A 20282-nucleotide genomic window follows, 5' to 3' on the forward strand; every position below is an offset into this window, starting at 1 on the left:
AAAAGTGTAATAACAATCCGCATGGTTAATTCTGTGGACAAAACAGCTGTTGTGTGGGAAGGTAGCCATCCAAACTCATACTAAACATTTAGGATCATTACTTTTGCAATGTCCTGTATAAGTCTGGCAAGATGACAGATCACTTTTGGTGAAATAATGTACAAGTTCTTGAGTTTGTTTTTGTGACATTGCAGAAGTTTTATGGGATTGCTCTTTGCGATATCCAAAATGCTTCAAAACCCTTTGGAGAAATCGATGAAAGTTTTTTTCAAGATTCCATTCTACTTCTGTCAATATCAAGAAAGGCTTCCTACTGATCTGTATCTATGTTTTCATAACCCCTTAATGCTTTTGAGAGTTCCTGCATGAGGAGAATGCTCAAATCTTTAAACAGCACAAGCTTGTTTTGTTCCAGTTGGAAAACCTTGATAACAATCCACATTTCAATACTGTAGAGACGCTTGAAAGGTAACTCTCTCTGAACTATGAGAAGACACAAACTGAAAATTATGGCTTTTGTAGCATACCACAAACGTTTTACAAGAGTCCAAATTACTTTTTGAGAGAGCTCAGAAACATTAAATATGTGATAATAAAGAAAATCTGTGCAAGATTCTCAAAGATACTCAAGAAACTCTACCAAAAAACAAAGAATGAGCAATTGTCATCATTTCTTTTTAGTTTCAACAGCTATTGTTATTTAGGCGGGGTGTAAATAACTAGAACATGAACAAATGATTAAATACAAAATACTGTGCATTTTTCCCAACGTATGCAATCTAAATGCTCATTATTTCTTCTGCATAAAAAGCACAGTGATAAAAATAGTTTTACATCTAAGAATGAGTTGCACACTACAGATTAATTTAAGTGAAACAAAAACCACATAACTGTACACTGTTCAGTTTATTGTACTGTACTGTTGTGAATTATTTAAAGATTTTTATTTCTACTTCAGTTTGTTAGCAAACCTGGATACAACCAAAGCCCCATTTTGTAAACTTGGTTCTATTTTGAATTAAAATGAAACAAATCAGCAATACATGGGCCGATTTTAGATAGCCAAGTAATGATGTCACAAATATGTCACTGATATGGAATAAACACCAGATAAACTTGGTTCTAGTTTTAAGTGCTGGTTGCAAAAAATGTTTAGGATTTTTGTTATTTTTCTATCTAAAGTACTATTAGAGGTAAAATAAATTGATAGTAGCTGATTAATCAAGCTGGGTGTTTGTTGGGCTTCTCTCTCAATGCTTGCTCTCTCAATGCCGAAAGAGTTTTAAAAGTTTTAAAACAATTACCCTATAAAAGGTAATGGCTGATGCTCCTTTAGTAACTCAAACATGACTGTGCATGTTTAATTGACTAAATATATTTCCAAATAAACACATTATGCCAATTTTCTCAGGCTCTTCTTAAAGAGGCTCCCTTGCTCATTCTGCTTTGCAAGCATTTCCATTACTGTTCCATTCTGTACTTGTACTGGCTTTTTTCGTACAGTCAGAGCTAAGTAGGTACTCCATGTTACATGAACAGACCGTAGTTCATTAATGGCCCATGGGCATGGTCAGACGTGTGAGTAGAGTAAGCAGGAACACAGCCGCCATTTTTTTTTTTCAAACTTGCAACAGCAGAGAAGAGAGAAACAATAAAATCGTCAGGAGCTACCAGCAAATGTAGCCATTGGTGCAAGAAAATGAAATAAGAAAAGTTTGTATTATTTGCATCAACTTTTCTGTACAAATGACAAGATGTTCATCAAAGTAGCAGAAAGAATGGCAATCCAGGGAAATAACAGCAAATTATGTTAAAACAAAATAGCAACAGCACAGACTCCATGACCTTCATAGCTCACTCTTCTTCAGTTGTCTCAAAAAAATGATGACATGCATTGCTATTATCTGCTAAGGTATTATCTGTAGGTGTGGCCTAAAGTCTCCACCTCCAGGAGGAGTTCCCGTCCTACAGGTATTCCTGGGTCTGTGGAAACAACTTTGGAGTAGAGTAGAGATCGGCCGAGTGAACTGGGGTCGGGCAGAGCTGCAAATATCTGCAGCTCTGCCTAATTATTCTTTTTCGAAAGAAAGAGAAAAATCTAGGAGTCTTTATTCAGTCATCTCACTGGGAACGAGCAGCAACCTGTGGGGTAGAAACACCATTATGCTCCACAAAGCTGGGGAAATGAATCTCATCTTTCTCTACTCCTCAATGAAAAGACTTGAGGCCAAAGAAACTGGGTGATAAAAAATTCTGGTGGTCTTAAAACTAACCAATCCACACTTATGTGCAACAATACACAACAAGACGTTTCCCCAATTGAGAACCTCTTCTCACCTGTTCTCCAGCAACAAGTGACAAAATGTGCTGTAGACCGATAAGTAGCTCACATTACAGTGTTAAACCTTATCTTCAATGCATCAACATTACTAAGCGTCTGGAAAGCTATTTGAACAAAGTTCTGTTTCTCAAAAGTTTCATAACAGTTTATTAGGTATAAAACACTCGTGCATCTGTTCATCACAGCCGCCTGAGTCGTTGTGTTGAGGCGTGGGAGTTTCCTAGCAGTAACAAAAAAATGCTTGTAAAGCAAGAGCGACAACATGTGAAGACAAACCCAACTATTTGGAGCACAAAAAAAGCCTTCAGTTAGCTTGTGTCACTATGATTCATCGCCTCCAGATGATATTAATCACTTGTTTTGGCTTTAAATGTACACATGCTTATTTTGTCACTGGAAGCACCTCCTCTTGCTTTGATATTGCATGGAAATGAGAAATTTTGATGCAAAATGAGGACCATGTGCTTGTGTGCGCTTAATGAATTGCACAGTCTGGGGGCTGTGGTTACGGTTTGCAGATCTGGATGTTGTGTTGGGAGTTTTACTCGTTGCCACCTCCAGGCAGAATCTATCTCAAAGATGTGACCGTTTGCACCAGCAGGAGACTACAGTTGGCCTCATGTGCAAGCAAACGGATGCACGCAGAGGGAGGCACATGCATGTTCTGTAGCTGATTGCAGCATCAGTGGAAAGTTAGTTGAAATGAATGCAACTCCTCATATAAGAAGAGCGCAAAAGCTCTTTGGTGGTGATTAGTGAATGCGGCGAGTCTGCCCACGCCCTTCTTCTGAGCACTTACCATTTGTTCTTCCTCCTTATGTAGTCTTTCTCAGAAAGATTAACGAGGTAGATCATTGGTTTAGATGTCAGAAACAAGTATTTGTTCAGCACATCGATCTGTGGAGGAAAGAGAGACGAGTTCTGAGAATCTGAAACTTTCCAAAAGTGGTCTTTGAGGAGAGCACAGACAGCGACAAATGAAGCCAAACGAAATTATAAGCTCTGCAGGGGGTCAGCGAGGAAGAGCCTAAATCAAGATCAGACTGGCCAGATGTCATTAACTTGCACAAAAGTTGGATTTAACAGAAAAACGAAAAAGAACATAAATGTGGAAGATTTACTTTCAGGTCACATAAAAAGATCGTCAAGATAAATCACTTTAATAAATTTCATTCACATCAAAGTCTTACCTCCTTGTCATTCCAGTCAAGATAGTAGCGGACGTGCTTCTTTTCATCCATGACCCAGCTCTTTATTTTGCACATAACGTCCTGTTTGGGGTTGAAACAGAATGAACAAGAAGCCATTAAAGGAGATGAAACAGAATAAACCCAGCAGGGTATGGGGTAATTATTTCCTAAATGCATGGCATCCTGATGCCAAAGGGAACAATGGCTTGAGCTCGCATTCAGGCAGGAGTGGCCCTGCTTCGACAGGGGAAGGCAAGAACAAGACCCCTTCCTTTAAGCCCCGACAAAATGCCTTCTGGGGTGTCTCTCAGCTCCACTGGGACTGTTTAATGAAAAGGATAGACAAAATTGGAAAGAGCAGGGGAACTAATTGGAAGTTGGTTAGTAAAGGTGTAAATTATTGGTCCTTCCTCGGGCACTTTGCGGAGCGCAGTCATACTGAATAAGCACTTGTGAGGTGCGGCGCTAATTATTCACTGTTTCTGAAAATATTGAGCATTTACCGCGACGTACGCCACATTCATTACTGACGCACTTGTGGGCTGAGACCACAGGCGCGACTGGGTCTTGACAGGATCTGGAAGCGGAAAAGGGTGGGAAAATGGGAGGGGGGTAGTTATAAAATTTGTAATAAAGAAATTGAGCCTATTATTGTTGATCCAGCCCCGCAGAAATTAGCGGAACACACTCTTTTTGTTCCTGTCAACTTGACCTCCCCCTTCATATAAAAACTCCCCCACCTCCTGCACCACTCTCACTGCCTCCTCCTTCCCTCCCCGAACCCTTGCAGCACTTCACAATCATACTCTCTTTTGAAAGAACTGAGGAAAAAAATCCTGCCAGAGCCTCAATTACACAATGGCAGAAAAAGCTCCACACACTGACCCCCAGCCAGCTGCATTCACTCTCTGCACATCTCTCTCTGCAGGAATTCTAAAGGCCTTTTAGTCAGGCAGCCAGAGTGCAGCCAGCGGGAGAGAGCGCAGGAAGAGCTGCATACACTCCGCCCGCGCCGGCCCAAGTCTTCACAGAGAGATTAATCATCTGTGAAATGGAAACAGCAAACGGCCGGTGACACGGGCTGAACCCGCTCCAGGTTTCCCTCATCAGCTCGCAGCCGCCTTGCAGCGCTCCTCTAACAGGCAGGTGTTAATAAAAGGCATATAGGTCCCACAGGGGTCAAACACATACGCTTGCCACCATGGAGCGCCGCTGGTGGGCCGGTTTCTTATTATTGTTTTGCAGAGGAGAGGGATTTTTGAGGATCCGTGCGGACTGAAAATGATGGAACGTTGTTTTTGTAAACACAGCGCCGGCAAGAATGGATTTGCAATGATGCATACATATGAGGTCTGTGCTTCTGCGTGCGCGCACATTTATCATGGATTCTCAGCAGAATATTTATAAAAATATAACTTTTTTTTATCATGATAGCAAATATTTTTCCTTTTCCCAGAAATAAATGTCTGAAGACGATTAAAGAATATCTACAGGTTTTTTTCAATCATGCTTTTCTGACTTTTATACTTGAAATCCTCAAGTTTCTGTCTTGCATTCACAATCTGTTTTGTTCATTAAAATGCTTTTAATTTAAGTTAGCATTTTCTTGTGTATTGTATGTGCTGGTGTCCAAGTTCACATAGATTCTCATGGTTTTAAACCGTAAATTGTCTTTTCTCCACTATACTACTTTGCCCGTTTTTAAACAATAAACAGGAAGAGATGAGATGTGTTCTCACAAAGCATCTTCTAGTTCTGTAAATATCTACAGTGTCAAATAATGAAATATTGAATTGTTTTATGCCACTGTCTTGAACCATACACACACAAGTAGTGAAATACAGTGCTTTACGAAAGTCTTCAAACCCACTGGGCTTTTTCACATTTCATCAGATTACAACGGCAAACTTTAGATCTTTCTTTTTTTTTTTTGCATTTCATGGGATTGATCAATGCAAAGTAAGACATAAATGTGAAGTGGAAGAAAATATATGTGGTATAAATGTGTACTCAATTCACATGCAAACTCCTAAAAAATCACGTGCCTCTTGAAATCAGTGATTTGTTTCTGTCTGTTAATCTTTGTGCACAAACGCTGCTATGAAGGCCTCAGAGGTTTGTTAGAGAACATCAATGAACCAACAGCATCATCAAGACCAAGAAAGGCAGCAGGCAGGTCAGGGAGGCTGTTGAGGGGAGGTTAAAAGCAGAGTTGGGTTATAGAATATTATCCCAAGTGCTGGAAATCTCAAAGAGTTTTTTTTAGCCTCTTATCCTAAAATAATAATAAAAAAAACCCTAATTTGGCGTTACTACAAACCTACCAAGACATAGGAGTCTGCCAAAACTGAGAGGCTGGGCAAGGAGAGAATTAATAAGAGCGTGAGCTAAGCAGTTCATTGTAACTCTGGAGGAGACACAGAGATTCACAGCTAGTGGGAAAATCTATCGATACACTTAATAGTTGTGATCATCACTGGAAGAAGAATCATGTGGAAGAAGGTGCTCTACTCAGGCCCAAGTTGTATTTCTTGACCTACATTCAAAGTAGCCTGTGTTTAAAAAAACTAGCACTACAATTTACCCTGAACAGACCATCCAAAAACTTGATGACTGGAGTTAAATGCAGGACAATCCTGCAAGAAAACCTGATGAAGGCTGCAAAAGACTTGGTACTGTGACAGAGGATCAAGTAGTGCAATGGGAAAAAACAAAAACAAACAAACAAACAAACAAAAAAAAAAAACTACATCCAGAGCTTTATTAGAATCATTTAGATTTATATGGTGTAACATATTGTTTAGGTTTTTAATGTTAAAAATTGTGAAAAACCTTTTTCTTTCACTTCACCGTTATCTTCTACTTTTTGTTGGTCTGCAGACCACAATCCCAATAAATAAAAGTTCAAGGAACACAAGTAGCGTTGCTTGGCACCATAAAAGTCCTTCTCATTAACATATTACATTTTACCAAATGTACTTTGATAAAATAGGTGGGGGGGGTTTTCTTATAAAATCTCATGGCACAATGATTAAATTCTATTTCAAATGTTTTGAAAATTACAGTGCAAGGAGCAGGATTGAAGTAGCTGTACAGTCCTCGTTTTCCTCTTTCCTCTTGTGTTTTGACGCTCTGCTTGGACGGTGATATAAAGACACGCATGTACGCCTGCAAGCAGCTGAGCACGTCGAACCCTGGGCTCAGCCTGCGAGGCAATCACACAATCCCCCTCCCGCCTGAGAGCTCGCTGCAGCCCTTTGATGGTCGCCATTCTTCAGAACGTCTAGAGAGGTTCTTCTATAGATTCTCACTTGCCGACGTGTGTGCAACCTTTGACAAGTAATGTAGATTATTTTTATTCATTGCCTAAAATTGTTAGCAATTATGGCAGTAAGCGGCCACCTGCCTAGACTGAATGGCTCCTGTCTGTGGGGCGTTGGGGAGGGCTGCAGGCTGAAAGGGAAAGGATGGTGGCTGTGGGCAAGAGGAGTGGGGGGATGAGGGTAGGATGTCTGAGGCAAACCAACCAGTGACGGGGGTGTCTGCAGCAGGTGAAATAGCCCCCCTCGTTAGTGTAATGAGTGGTCAGATCTGGAATTGGACTCCACTGTGAGTGAAAGGCCAAATATATTCCTTGCGTACCAGTCTGTTCCTTCCTGGTCCAATGATAGGTCAGCATCAAATCATCACTGAGTTTGCCCTCCCGCCCTCATTACTGCAACAATATAACAACCCTCATTCAGCTTGATCCGACATCCAGTATGCGGATTTTATTTTCTCGCCCTAACCTGTGTTTTTTTGTTTGTTTTTTTTTTTCTTCTTTTTTTTTTTAACCTCACGCCTTCGACAAACTGTCATGGATTATTCTAAACATTTACAGTATCTGTAACCAGGTATAGGCATATGTGTCAGCCACTGTATGGCCTTAAACAATTTCCCAAGCTGCTGTAGGAGGATAAGCACGAGCAAGAGCTGTGCCATGATTTGAGTATTACTTTAGATGAAAAGAGCTGTGTGGAAACACTTTCATTAGCCCAGTGCTGTGACCCGGGGTCAGCAGCTGAATAAGTAACACTCTATTAATGATTTCTACAGCAGAAAACCCCTGACCCCTGATCACTTTCAATCTCAGAGAGGGAAAAAATGGGCCAGGGGGAGGGGTAAGGCCTATTGGAAGGAGATTAAAAAAAAAAAAAAACATACTTTTTTCTCCACGGCCATGTGTGTGGGAGGGTTATTATTTGTGCCTTGCTGTGAGGGGGAGCAAAGGGCCTGCTGGGACATTGACTCACATATTCTGGTTTGAGTTTCTTGTCACTGCCTCTAACGGCCGTCTTCTCCAGCTTGTCGATAATGGGGACGATCATCTCCACATCCTTCAGCCTCAGCTCCTCGTGGATGATCTCGATGTCTCGAACAGGGTCCACCGTCCCCTCGACATGTATGATATCCTCATCCTCAAAAGCACCTGCAGGGACAGGACACAAACACACACACGCACACGCACACATACCCCCACACACACACACAAATGGGGAAAAAAAAATTCCTTTATCTCAACAACAATTGTTCTGATTTATGTGAATAACGTGTAATACAGAGCAGCAAATCGGAACAGCAAAATCAATAACATTGACTTTCTGGGATCAAATGTGAAACAGTGATGTGATTCAGCTCAGAAAGAAAGAAAAAAATCATTAGTTGATGCAGAGAATGTGGGAAAAATAGACATCCACATATAAAGCCCTGTGGGAGCTTTAGGAAAGTCATAACAAACACAATCAGGAGTTTAGAAATACACCCGATACTTTTTTATATCAGTCAGAAATGTTAGAAACCAACTTCAGGTGCAACAGGATAGTAAGCTCATCTAAAACTGGCTTTAAGTGGAGCAAAACAAGAAAGTTATTATAAGAAACAGAAACTGCAGTGTGAATTTACAAAGTTTAGCTTACTTTAAGAAAAAGCAGGTCATCATTCATAAATAAAGGAAAAGAGTCCTAATCTCCTAATCATGGGCATCTTAATGGTGGCGTTGCTGGTGATTCAGTAATGAGGCTCTGAAGCAGACCATTTAGCCTGCAGCGGGCTCTCAGGACTCCTTCTGATTCTGTGGCAGGGAGGGAGCAGGTGATCAGAGGGGTTAGCGAGTGCATCTGCCACATGAGAGCGCCAGCCTGTAACATTAACAGTGCGTCAGGCAGTAAAAAAGTCGAATTCATTTGTTAAACCTGAGGATTGTAATACATTTAACTCAAAAACATTATTTTATTTACTTCATAAAATAGTTAATGACTCAGGTCAGAACCTATCATCATCTCAGCTGCACCCAGTTTTAAAAAAAGAGAACTTTTTTCTCTATGAAGATATGAAGCTGAATGTGTCATATTTTCCACTGTCGTATCTTTGTTTTAAATTATGAAAGGCAGTAGTTCCTGAGGTGTTCCTCTGTTTCTAATAAAACCCATTCATCAGGCTGCCTGACAACACTCATTTACCAGGAAAAAGTTGTCATATTTTAATCCTTCAGCAATGTTTTGGGAACTTAGTAGAGAAAAACGGTGACAGAGTTGTACACAAAGCAGAAAATGTTTGTAAACTAGAGCGACTAGATCAGATGCTAACGAAGATGAAGCTAACATCTGCTGCTGTGGCTCTGAATCGACTGGCTTTTTAAATTTAGTTTATTTTAATTTTTAATGCTTCTGAGCAACATGTGATCATCTCCAGTTAATGACTCATTAAAACAGTTTTAAACTAAAGCAGAAGACATTAACATTTTAAAACATTACATTTTCTAAAAGTACATAACTATTTTTCTTCTGCAAGAACATACCGTGGTTTTGTTTTGCAACTTTGAATAAATATTAGTCTTAATTAATACCTATTATTCTACACAAAAACCATATTGGGAATAAAATGGCTTAAATGTTAATTTTCAGAAATGGATTTTTTGAATGGCTCTTTAAATGGATTCTGAAGGATTGGCTGCCTTCAAAGACGACTGAGTTCCACCCCCGGGTTAGGGATCAGTTTTGGGGACAATTCTTCTGAATGTTTGAGGACTGGTTTCTTTTTTTGCTGATCTGGTTTCTAGATTGGCAACATTCAAATGGCCATATTTTATTCATTTTATTTCTAAATTGCATGTATTTCGCATCATTAGAAATCCTGGGATCAGCACTTTCAGAATCTATAAATAGCTCACACTTCCCTACTGAAACTTGTTTCCAGTGTTGTCGTGGACAGTCACGTTGTTTTGTTACGCGGCATTAGCAGACATCCACTCCCCAATGAAAGAATATATAAACCATTTATGCAAAGCTTGTTTGACACTGATCAGTCACTTTTTTCTTTCCACTCCCAATTGCAAGCTGCCCTCCATAATGCCTATCTCAAAAACAAAACATTGTTTGAGAAGTATTGTTTGAGAAATGACCGTACAAGTACATAATTGATGGAAGCTGCTTGATATAATCAAATAATATGACAAAAACAACCTATTTTCTTCTCTAATAGTTCATGCTGGCTGGTAAGGTCTACAGTGGAGCTGGATTTGAAGTGCACATACTTTAGTAAAAGAGAAAACAACAGCAGCTTGTTAAGTTTTACAGTGCAGCGTAATGTGTCTGCTGTCTCAGACAAAGAAGTGGATGTCAGGTTGAATGATGGCTTGCCTTTAGCGGCTGCAGCATTAAGAGACATAATGCTTGGAATGCGTATGGGGGAGTCACTGAATCCATATTCATGTGTTGACACCTGAGTTTGTGCAAAGGTGTTGACAGGTGAGGCCCTGTGAGATTGCATCTAAGCAAGGTCTAGCAGTGACACATGCAGAAAATTGTAAAGAAGTGACGGGAAACAACGTTTCCTAGCTTTAAAGAAACAGTTTCAGTTCTTCAGTTTAAATAAAATAATCAGTATTATTTAAAATACAAGAGAGCCCAAATGAAAGCATTAACTAGACTGAGTTATTCTGTAAGTTTTTATATTTATTTCCATTTTTATTAACAGTGTCACTTTTCTAAAAAAATAAATAAATAAAATAATTAAATTTTGTGGAAATTTATAGGAACCATTAAAGATTTATTGTGCTATTTTATTTTTCGCTTCAAAGTCTTTTGCCAACCTTATGCATTTTTAATTCTAAGTTCAAATCACTTTTTTGACCAGGTGGTTATTGATTAGTCTAAACCTAAACAAAATTCATTGGCCTAAAACATAGCAACACCTAGAATCAACACTGACTCAGGTCTAACTCATTGATTAGGTGTGGCCTCAGCATTGAAGTTTTTATGCTTATTGACGCATGAGTGGCACGTAAGCGTGTAGTAAAGAATACAACATACTTACGTGGAAGCTGGAAAAAATTAGCTAAAAGCTAATTGTAAAGAACAGCAGATCGTGTCATAGAGTTATTGGTGACGATCATGGCCAGGCATGTAGCTGCACGCTACAGGTCATCAACATAATTTTATATGTGGCTTCTAGCAAAAGCTTATATGTGTCTGCCATTAAATATGACGCAAACGGTTGAGCCATGTACATATTGAAGACTATAAATTATGAGGTATTAACTTTTCTCTTTGCCAACTTTGGCATACATTGTGACATGACGTAAATGTCAATCTAAGATACGTACTCAGTTTTTTAATGCACAAATAAAAAATTATTACAAATATGATGTGCTTGTATGACAAATCCGTCTGGAAAATTGCCACTTTGAATGTTAATGAATTAGAATAGGGAAACATAAAACTTGATAAATATTGTTATAACAATTTTAGTTCTTTACTTGAATACAAAGCACAAATTAAGCATAGAAGAAATAAAAATACTTTAGCTAAAACTTTTGTTGGCAAAATCATTTACAGCTATTCAGTTTTAGTATTATTATTCATGATCAAAACAGCATCTGTCAACACTACATGGACAACATAAATCAGAGTTTAATGTTTCTCTTTTACTGTCGTTTCTTTTTATGTTGACTAATAATATTCAGATGTTAAGAATGAATTTTAATCATTTCTGAATAAGTTATATTTTCACCATTTCCTTTATTTTATGTTGAGCCATAGCTGGCTCTTAATGATTCTGTTTAAAAATATAATAACGAGGTTTTCGTCTATTTTATGTTCAACATTTGCAGTTAGCAAAAAGTAAAGCAAAAGGGCGCTTCAGAGGGAGTAGTGAAAGTATTTAACAAAAAAGGAAAGCAGCAATGCTGACTCCAATGTTTGCATATCCAAAAAATAGTTTCAAAAGTCACAAGTTGGATTTGTCTTTCAAGGACACATACAGTTAAAATGATTAGCGAATTGCTGCACTTTGGTTTAATTTGCCTTATTTGATAACAAGGGCTCGGCAACATTGAATCTTTATATCTTTTTCAAATATGCAGATACCAAAATGATCCCTTTTACTGGCTGAAGCAGTGATAAACACCTGATTTTTTCATAAAAGCCCTCCAGGCAGCTTTTACAATCAACGTCAAAACGCAACACATCCCAACATCCAACACCTTATTACTCATGCGAGTCAACAGAAGCTGCAGACTTTGGTGCAAGCTGTCATCCTGTGCCTTGTCCTCATGGTGAAATGAACTTATTCAATTACTCTTTGCCTAATCAGGCTGTTTTGGTTCCTCTCCTCTTGCAGAGGTACTCCACAGTATAAACAGTTCACTTACGCCACACAGAAAGGGGCTAATCAGTGGAATTATTGTTTTGCCGCTCCAATTTAGCAGCTCGCTGTTTAGCACTGATTGGAATAAAAATTTGCCATTGTGTCTCCATGAACTCTGGGAATATAATGCAAAGTAATCATTTTGTTAGCTGCAAGAACATGCATACATTATGAAGAATTAGGATGTACAGTTTTGAGGCACTGTCTTTCAGACAGTAAAGGTATATGTTCACTGATTCTTAATCAGTGTTAAAAAGCTTCATGAAAATATGAAGAATTTAAAAATACAGCTTTTTAAGAGTGATAATAAAATGATTGTTTGCAACAACTCCCAAGATAATCAGCAATTCATGAACATTTTGATAAAGAAAAATTTCCAAATCAAAAATTCAAACGAGCTTTGAAAGAGCAAGCGCAGCTGACCACTCAATATTTAGTCCTCTCATTCCAGAGTAATTTTCCTCAATTCATTTCGCCTAATTTAACATTCACATCCACTTTAACCACCTTCCCATTCAGGGCTTAGAGCTGGACAACAAATGCATGAAGGAGAAGAAAAATCTGATGGGCCAATCTCCACAATTAGTCCTTTTAACAACTGGGTCAGGGCAGTGAAGACAGGCTTTATGAAACGGTGCCGCCGCACAAAGCCGCGTGTAAGACAATAAAAACACGAGAGAACAAGGGAAGACATTGAAAGGGGGCCTTTTTCAGGAGTCAGCGCCATCCCATGATTCAATTCTTACTGCCTCGGTTCAAGCAGTGTATGTAGACATGCATAAAGACACTATTAACAGGTGCTCCTCTGCTGACAGAACAATGGGATTATTCTCTGGAGAGCGAGTTGCGTTCAATGGCCTGATTAGGGATCAGGCTAAGCTGCTCAAAATTACAGCAGCACCCCAGGCAGATGTAGCCCGAGAAGAAATAACTTATTCTGACATTTACAAATGAGAGTGATTTTTAAAAGGAAAACCAAAACAACAAAGAAGGCTCATGATTTTACATTAACTCCATTATGTTTTCTGCAACCCGGCTTCTGGAAAAAGTCTCCTCATTTAGAGTGTGCGTGAATTTAACACCAAAAAACATCATGTAATCTTAAGTTATCCTAAATCATTGCTCTTCTGCAAGGCACACAGACCAGGCAGTTATCCGTGCAAAGGGAAGATCAATACTGATTGAGGTGCCTCCTCTGAAGCTCCTACTTGGATTGGGAGGATATGTGGTCAACATAATTCAGGTAAATTACAGTATTCATTGACTTCTTACTTCCTGTGCGTGTTTTCACATGCAGGATGGGTGAGAGCACATCTAAAGAACTTGCATTCCTGACGCTCCTTTTAAAAATGTTCATGCAAACTCAGCGCCGCAATCCTCCTGGCATTCAGGGCAGTAAAAGCTATTTTATGAGTCTGTCGGGGGAAAGCACATTATGGACGACTTCCAAGCATAAAAAACACAAGCAATATACATGAGGGTATTTACGTTCATTCAGGAAACCTCCTGTACTCAGTCAGTTTTATTTAGATCCATGAATTTGATAGAAATTTGGCTTCCAGAACTAAATTCATGTAACTTGTCTTACAGCACATGTTAATTACGGCAACTATGTACTAAAAAACTGTTTGACACCAAAAGATGGTGTCAATCCATCAAACATTACTGATGTTTTAAGCGTCCTATTTCTCAAAAATGATCGCTGTGAAACCGCAACATCAGCAGAATATAGATTCTTCCTTTTGTGTGGATAATATACTTGGAAATATAATCTTATTTTATATTTCAGGCAAAAAAGTTGGATATTAGACCCAATGCCTATTTCCTCTTACAAAAATGTCTTCACTTTTTTGGAAATTATGCTGTTAATATTGTAAACTATTGTCTTCAGATGTTGTTTTTCTAAAAAAAAAAAAATAAAATAATGAATGTCTACTTCTAATTTTCCTTTTTAATGTAAAATTGTAGAGCACCTAAAAATTTCAGAAACCATCAAAATATTACAGAAAAATACCAGTCAGGTTTAAGATCTAATTTTGGTACAGAAACTGCACATACAAAGACTATGAATGACCATGTCATTCACTACACATCTCAGAAAAATCTGTGGATCTGTCTTAAGTGCTTCAGCTAATGTCTCACTCATAGCAAATTCTTTCTAATTTAAGAAAATTAATTAAAGGGATGTAAGAGGTTACACTTTGGAATATCCCAAGGCTCAATTTTACATACCACAGTTTTTAAACTCATTCATGGTTTCACAATAACTTTCACAGTTAGTTGAGGCAAACTTAAATCACTCTTTAAAAGCCCCGTAAGATTCTCAGAATATATCTCACTATTTTACCATGACCATAGAAAACCTCAAGGTTCAATATCGGGCCCCACACCTTTTATGCATTAGCATATGAAGATTACATCAAAACACACTTAATTGATTTAAGTAGCCATGCTGATGACACGCAACTCTACACTGACATTTGCACCGATGTACCAATTAATGATAAAAGCATTGATGACAGTGAATTTTCTAAAGATTAGACACGACAAATTATAGCTTTTTCTACAAATATTTATGTATCGGCATATTTCTGTTTAGCTTCAATGGTTTTTAAAAAATAATTTCTGGTGTGTATTCACTACTTAATTATTGTTTCTCAGTTCCTCATCCTCTATAAATGTGTAATTTCTTAATAATCTGGAAGGTTTACCATAAAAGTTGAATTTTAAACGTGTGTATGGCCATCATGATATTAACCCTAGAAAGGCAAAGAGACAAAGTGTTGCTTATGGTAACTTGTACAGACATGTCTGACCTGAGTGCAGCTGAAAGTCCAAGGAAGTCTGTGATTTGGAACTAAAAACAGGGAAAGCAGCTGTATTAATTCTCTTTTCATTAGCTTAACCTCTGTCATCCCATTTATTTTGTTAAACCTCTAAACATGAGGGCGTCTTGATTGAAAGGATCAGTCCTATGCAGGGAACTGTTGTCCCACATCATCCAGAGAACAAACCTTTTCAGATCCCTAACTACTACAGGGCTGCTGATTGCACAGACACCGGCAATTTCCTAACCAACTGCCACCTGAACAATGATGTCTTCGGCTTTCAGGCCCTCCAGTCTTTCAAAGGTGAATCATTTCACAGTTTGGAACGAGATCTCCATAGCAACTCCCTTTTGAAGGGTGTAGAATCACCGTCCAATAATTCTATGATCATCGGGCCTCGCCATTCCCAGTGGTTCCTTTCACGGCGGACAGGCGGAGGGAGGTGTGAAGAGGAAGCAGGAAGATTCTACAGTCTATTTCAGGCAATTCATCTTGCGGGCCCATTAGAATTCAAAATATTGCGACCTTCAATCACTGGGCATGTTATCTGGAGCTGTGGCGATCTCCAGTCAAGATGGGTAGACATTTTTCTCTAATCATCCTCGATGAGTGGAGGCTGACAAAAACTCTTCATTCTCGGTGAAGCAAAATGCTCATTTAAATGCTGTGACAGCACCTCAACACAGCCTGGAAACACACACACAAAGGGAGGACGATCCCACCACAGAGACATGATTGAGACTTTACAGTCAGAATATTGCTTAAAGCAGGAACCAACATAAACAAAGAACCACATGACGCTCAGGGAGGAGGATATTTTTTCTGACCTGTTTATAATACAGTGTTGCTGTTTTTGCTCAAGAGTTTTCACAAGATAAAGAATAAGAAGGCAACTGAGATTATCACCATTGTAAGGTATTTATAGCCTGAGAAGTCCTTGTTATCCTGTTAACCTGGTCACATATGAAAGACATATAACACTTTAGTACATGGGGAGAAAAAAATGGAAATCTTTGGAAGGTGTACCTTAATTACATAGGATGGAGTGACGAGCTTAGGTTGTTTTGAGGCTGTATTTGTACCAAATTATGAAAACAACAGCAACAGCAAAGGCCAATATTGACTGTTTAAGCTGTATAAGCAGATGACATATTTACTCATTGCTAAGCGCACTGGGCTGACGGAGGCATCCTGGACGTTTGTCAAGTTTGAGAATCCGTGAGTTGATGAGTGATAGGGCTGAATGCCCGGAGAGCAGCCATTACTGGCGTCAGAACGGAGGAAGGCCACCTATAAATCACCTCAGCCTGAATAGTCAGTCTAGTTTGCTTCTAACGCCTGTGGCTGAGATAATAAGGTACTTTTTTTTTCCAGTGAGTCACTCATACAACCTAAAGTCACAGGAAATTAACACACCTCTAATATACCTCTAAGGTAACTAATCTCAGGGAAGAAGAAAATGTATTTTATTATTATTTTAAAAAAAAACAAGTACAGAAAATATCTGGTTAACACGATCCCTGCTCTGCTCATACCTTCCTTGTTTGAATGGTATTTTCTCTTGTCTTTCTTATTTTGAAGAGAGTGTAAGGGAGAAGGGCCTCTGTGTCACATGATACTCAGCCAGCACATAGACAAAAGATAATGGGATTACTAAACAAAAGTTTCTCAATGATCTGGTCAACATAGAAATTTTAATAGAAATTGAAATTATGGTAACACTTTATTTGACGGGTTGTGAATAAGACTGTCATGACACCGTCATAAACATCACGTAAAACCTGTCATGAACATGAGTAAGTCTCCATGAATATCTATGACGGTTATCATAAAGCGTCATTCAGTAAATCATGACACTTTTAATACAAAGTTGATTAAAAATTATATAGTTTTATGTTATTAAAGCTAAAGTTTAATCAGTAATACTTTTATAACTAATGTATGTCAGATCATGATTTCTTGGTTAATGTCAAGTTGTCATAACAAAGACATTTTGAATAATGTCAACTTTGTATTAAAAGTGTATGATTTACCGAATGACACTTTATGAATACAGTCAAAAATATTCATGGAGACTTATTCATGTTCATGAAAGGTGTTATGTTATGTCATGTTTATGACGGTGTCATGACAGTCTTATTCATCTTTATTAGTGGGGCCAAAAATTGTAGCATTAGTGGTCATATTAAAAATTATTTCTTTGAGAGGGATATCTCCCTCACTAAGTACATGAGCTGAAAGTAAAGGTTGAATTTCTGTACATGTCTCAGGGTGAGGTTAACAGACTTCTCTAGAAATGCAGCAGTGAATCTGTGTGCAGGAAGACACAGAGCAAGTGAAAAGCCATCTGAGTTTTCAGCAAGATCTGTTGGTGTAGCAGCATCAGAAACAGAGAGCTAGAAAAGCTAAACAAGCTCATAAAGAAGCCTGGTTCTGTTCTGGAGGCTGCTGTGGAAACACTGGAGATAACAGTGCAAAGAAGGATTCTTCATAAAGTCAATAAAATTATGGACAACTCATAATATCTTCTTCATTCGATTGTTACACAATAGCAGAGTGTCTTCAGTCAGAGGCATGTTCAGATTTCCTGTAATATTCATAGTAATCAGCATCTACAACAACTCTGAAGGAAATTGTACAACATTTGGTAAGCTTTAACTTAGCCGGGTATTTTGGGCCCTGACAGCATGAAGATTACAGTAACAGAAACGTCTTTGCCAAATGTAACAGCTATTTTCCACTTGGCCGCCCCAAAACCACAGAAGGTCCCTTAAGATTAAGAGAAGGTCGCTGCTTTACCATTGGTATCTTAAGGCTAGATACTTACTGAGTATCATGCAGCCATAAATAAGTCCTCGTTAGCGCTGAACTCAATGCTTCCAGCAGTGATGATGGGGAGGAGTGGTGGGCTCTGAGTGAGCGTTCAAACATCTAATTGCTGGAAAGCAAACATCTGGGAATAAGGCCAGGTAAACTGGCAGAGTCGTGAGTTTGAAACAGAAGAGGAGATGAAGTAGAACATGTCTGTGTCTTGTCTCAGACTGTTGGGTTCCAATTGCTTTCCAGTCACTGCAGAGAGACTTGTAACATCTATCCCGATAACTATTTTACGATGGGAACAGAAGCCTTGTGAGTTTAATAGAATAAGCCTTAGAGCTGTTATCACAAAGGAGAGTTCATACAGCCATTTCAAAGCTAATGAGAATTTCAAAAAATATGTATGTTGAAGAGGGGAAACTTCAAGAGAAAATTCATTTTAACTTACTTCCCATTAAGGTTTAAGTGTTTCATAACTCCCACAAAGAAAGCAGTCGACACGAGCTGCTTAAGGAAAAACACTGTGATTTCAGTGAACTATAGTAATAGTAAAATGATAAAACGGTAAAATAAATATATAATATAATTTCCTTAAAGGCATTTACTTACTAAAATAACATTCCATATTGTTATACGACTGATTATTACCACAGTTTTCTTAACAGGTATGCTATTATCATAGCTGAGTTGTAGACAGTCACTCTGATTATTATTTAATCATAAAATATAATATAATAGTGATTTCATGGGATTTATAATATTTCATAGATAGTTTAGGGATCAGGTTCAAATTCTCAATTAAATCCCAATTCCTGACACAGATTAAACTTAAAAAAATAAAAATAAAAATCAGCTAAAACACTGCAAAGTGAATAACCTGACATAAAAGACTGAACTTCAAATTTGTTGTGGTTTTGAATCATTATATGTTGATTTTTATGTCTTTACTGCTCTACTCTTTCTAAGGTTACATTGAGACCATTGTAACAGGTATCCCATAGTAGGGATACCTGTTCTATCAGGGTCTTCATTTTACGCATATGTATGTTAGTTCTTAAAGCTTGACAGCATTACCTCAAAGCATGCTACGTATTAGCTTAGCCACAACTTTCTGCAACTTTCACCAATCAAACTTTTTCTAAAAATTTTTCCCATCTATCTGAGAGTAAGGAAAAACTTTTGGATATATCCTCTCAATTAAACCTTCTTAAGCAGCTGACTGACAGCTTCTGTCTAAAGGTGGAGGAAAGTGAGCGCTATTCTGGAGAAGATAAGAAATCCATCTTCATTTCAACAGTATCAAGGTTACTTATTTATTTTTTACCCAAGGATCAGAACAACTATAAGAAAAGTTGTTACATAAAACTAAAAATATGATCCATAAAGTCAATGTGCATTTTTGATTAACAATAAAAACAAGTAAGGATACATAATTGTGCAAATAATAACTTTGTGGTTTAGGCTAATAGACTGTCAAAACTCTTGAAAGACATAATGGTCTAGTAATTTGCACTTTGAGTGAACCTTTGCTGGCCTTTCCTTTAAAGTGAAGTTTGCACATTGATTTTTTTTGGTCTCTATTCTTCTGTGAATTGTTACATTTTGGTTCTAAAACATAAAGGTACATTTTTTGTCATTTTTTAATTTGAAGACAAAGATAACATGTATGTGCAACTCAAAAAAATCAAAGCATTTCTACCTTTTGGGGGTCATCTATATACTGTGATTTGTAGACTTTTCGCTTATATTTCAGTAAAAAAATTAAAAATAAAATAACGTGTAAAATGAAATAATTTGATTTGATTCATGTTTTAATCACATCAGATTCAGGCGAATAAAGTTGAATTTCAGTAGCAACAATAAAATAACTGTGAGCTTTGAATGAAAGTTTGAGCCACGAATGCTTCTGCAAAAATCAAACAAACAAACAAAAAAGACTAACAAAAAAATCCCACTCTGAACAGAAGAAGTGAGATTTTCTCAAGCATATAATCAAGCTATATAAAAGAAGAGGCTTCTGTGCTGCACTCTGCTCAGATAGATATAATTACAAAACCAAAGCTGCTATGTTGAATGTTTAACTTGTGAAACAAACCGCATTGTTTCTAAAGACTTGACAAGTGTGGAAACAATAGCATGCCAGAGCAGATAGCTGCACAGAAGAAGCTTTCGATTTCTATTTCCGATCGCTATGTTTGCCATCTCTGACTGAGAGGAAACAAAAGAGTTGGTTTTGGGGTGAGGATCTGGCATATATACATTTGGTCCTCAGTCAAAAACAAAAGGAACAGTGGGTCCTTTTGACCACATTTACAATAGAGTATATGAAATATCCATAACTCAACATGAGTAATGCTACTGCATATATTGCACTAAACACCATTATACCCATCACAATGTAAGAATGACAAACTCGAATGC

The 20282-nt window shown here is 37.9% G+C and overlaps 1 protein-coding gene across 2 annotated transcripts in view; it reads right to left on the reverse strand.

The window, feature by feature from the left end:
* LOC122840229 (obg-like ATPase 1) overlaps positions 1-20282 on the reverse strand; it is a 52271-nt gene that overhangs the window by 24391 nt on the left and 7598 nt on the right. For both annotated transcript variants that reach the window (XM_044132484.1, XM_044132485.1), the window contains exons 5-7: positions 7824-7999; positions 3532-3612; positions 3141-3238 (exon numbers count right to left, since the gene is read on the reverse strand). In XM_044132484.1, coding sequence (XP_043988419.1) covers positions 3141-3238; positions 3532-3612; positions 7824-7999 — 355 coding nt within the window. The remainder of the gene's footprint in view (positions 1-3140; positions 3239-3531; positions 3613-7823; positions 8000-20282) is intronic.

The sequence above is a fragment of the Gambusia affinis genome, linkage group LG11 (genome assembly GCF_019740435.1).
Source record: "Gambusia affinis linkage group LG11, SWU_Gaff_1.0, whole genome shotgun sequence".
NCBI classification, from domain to species: Eukaryota; Metazoa; Chordata; class Actinopteri; order Cyprinodontiformes; family Poeciliidae; genus Gambusia; species Gambusia affinis.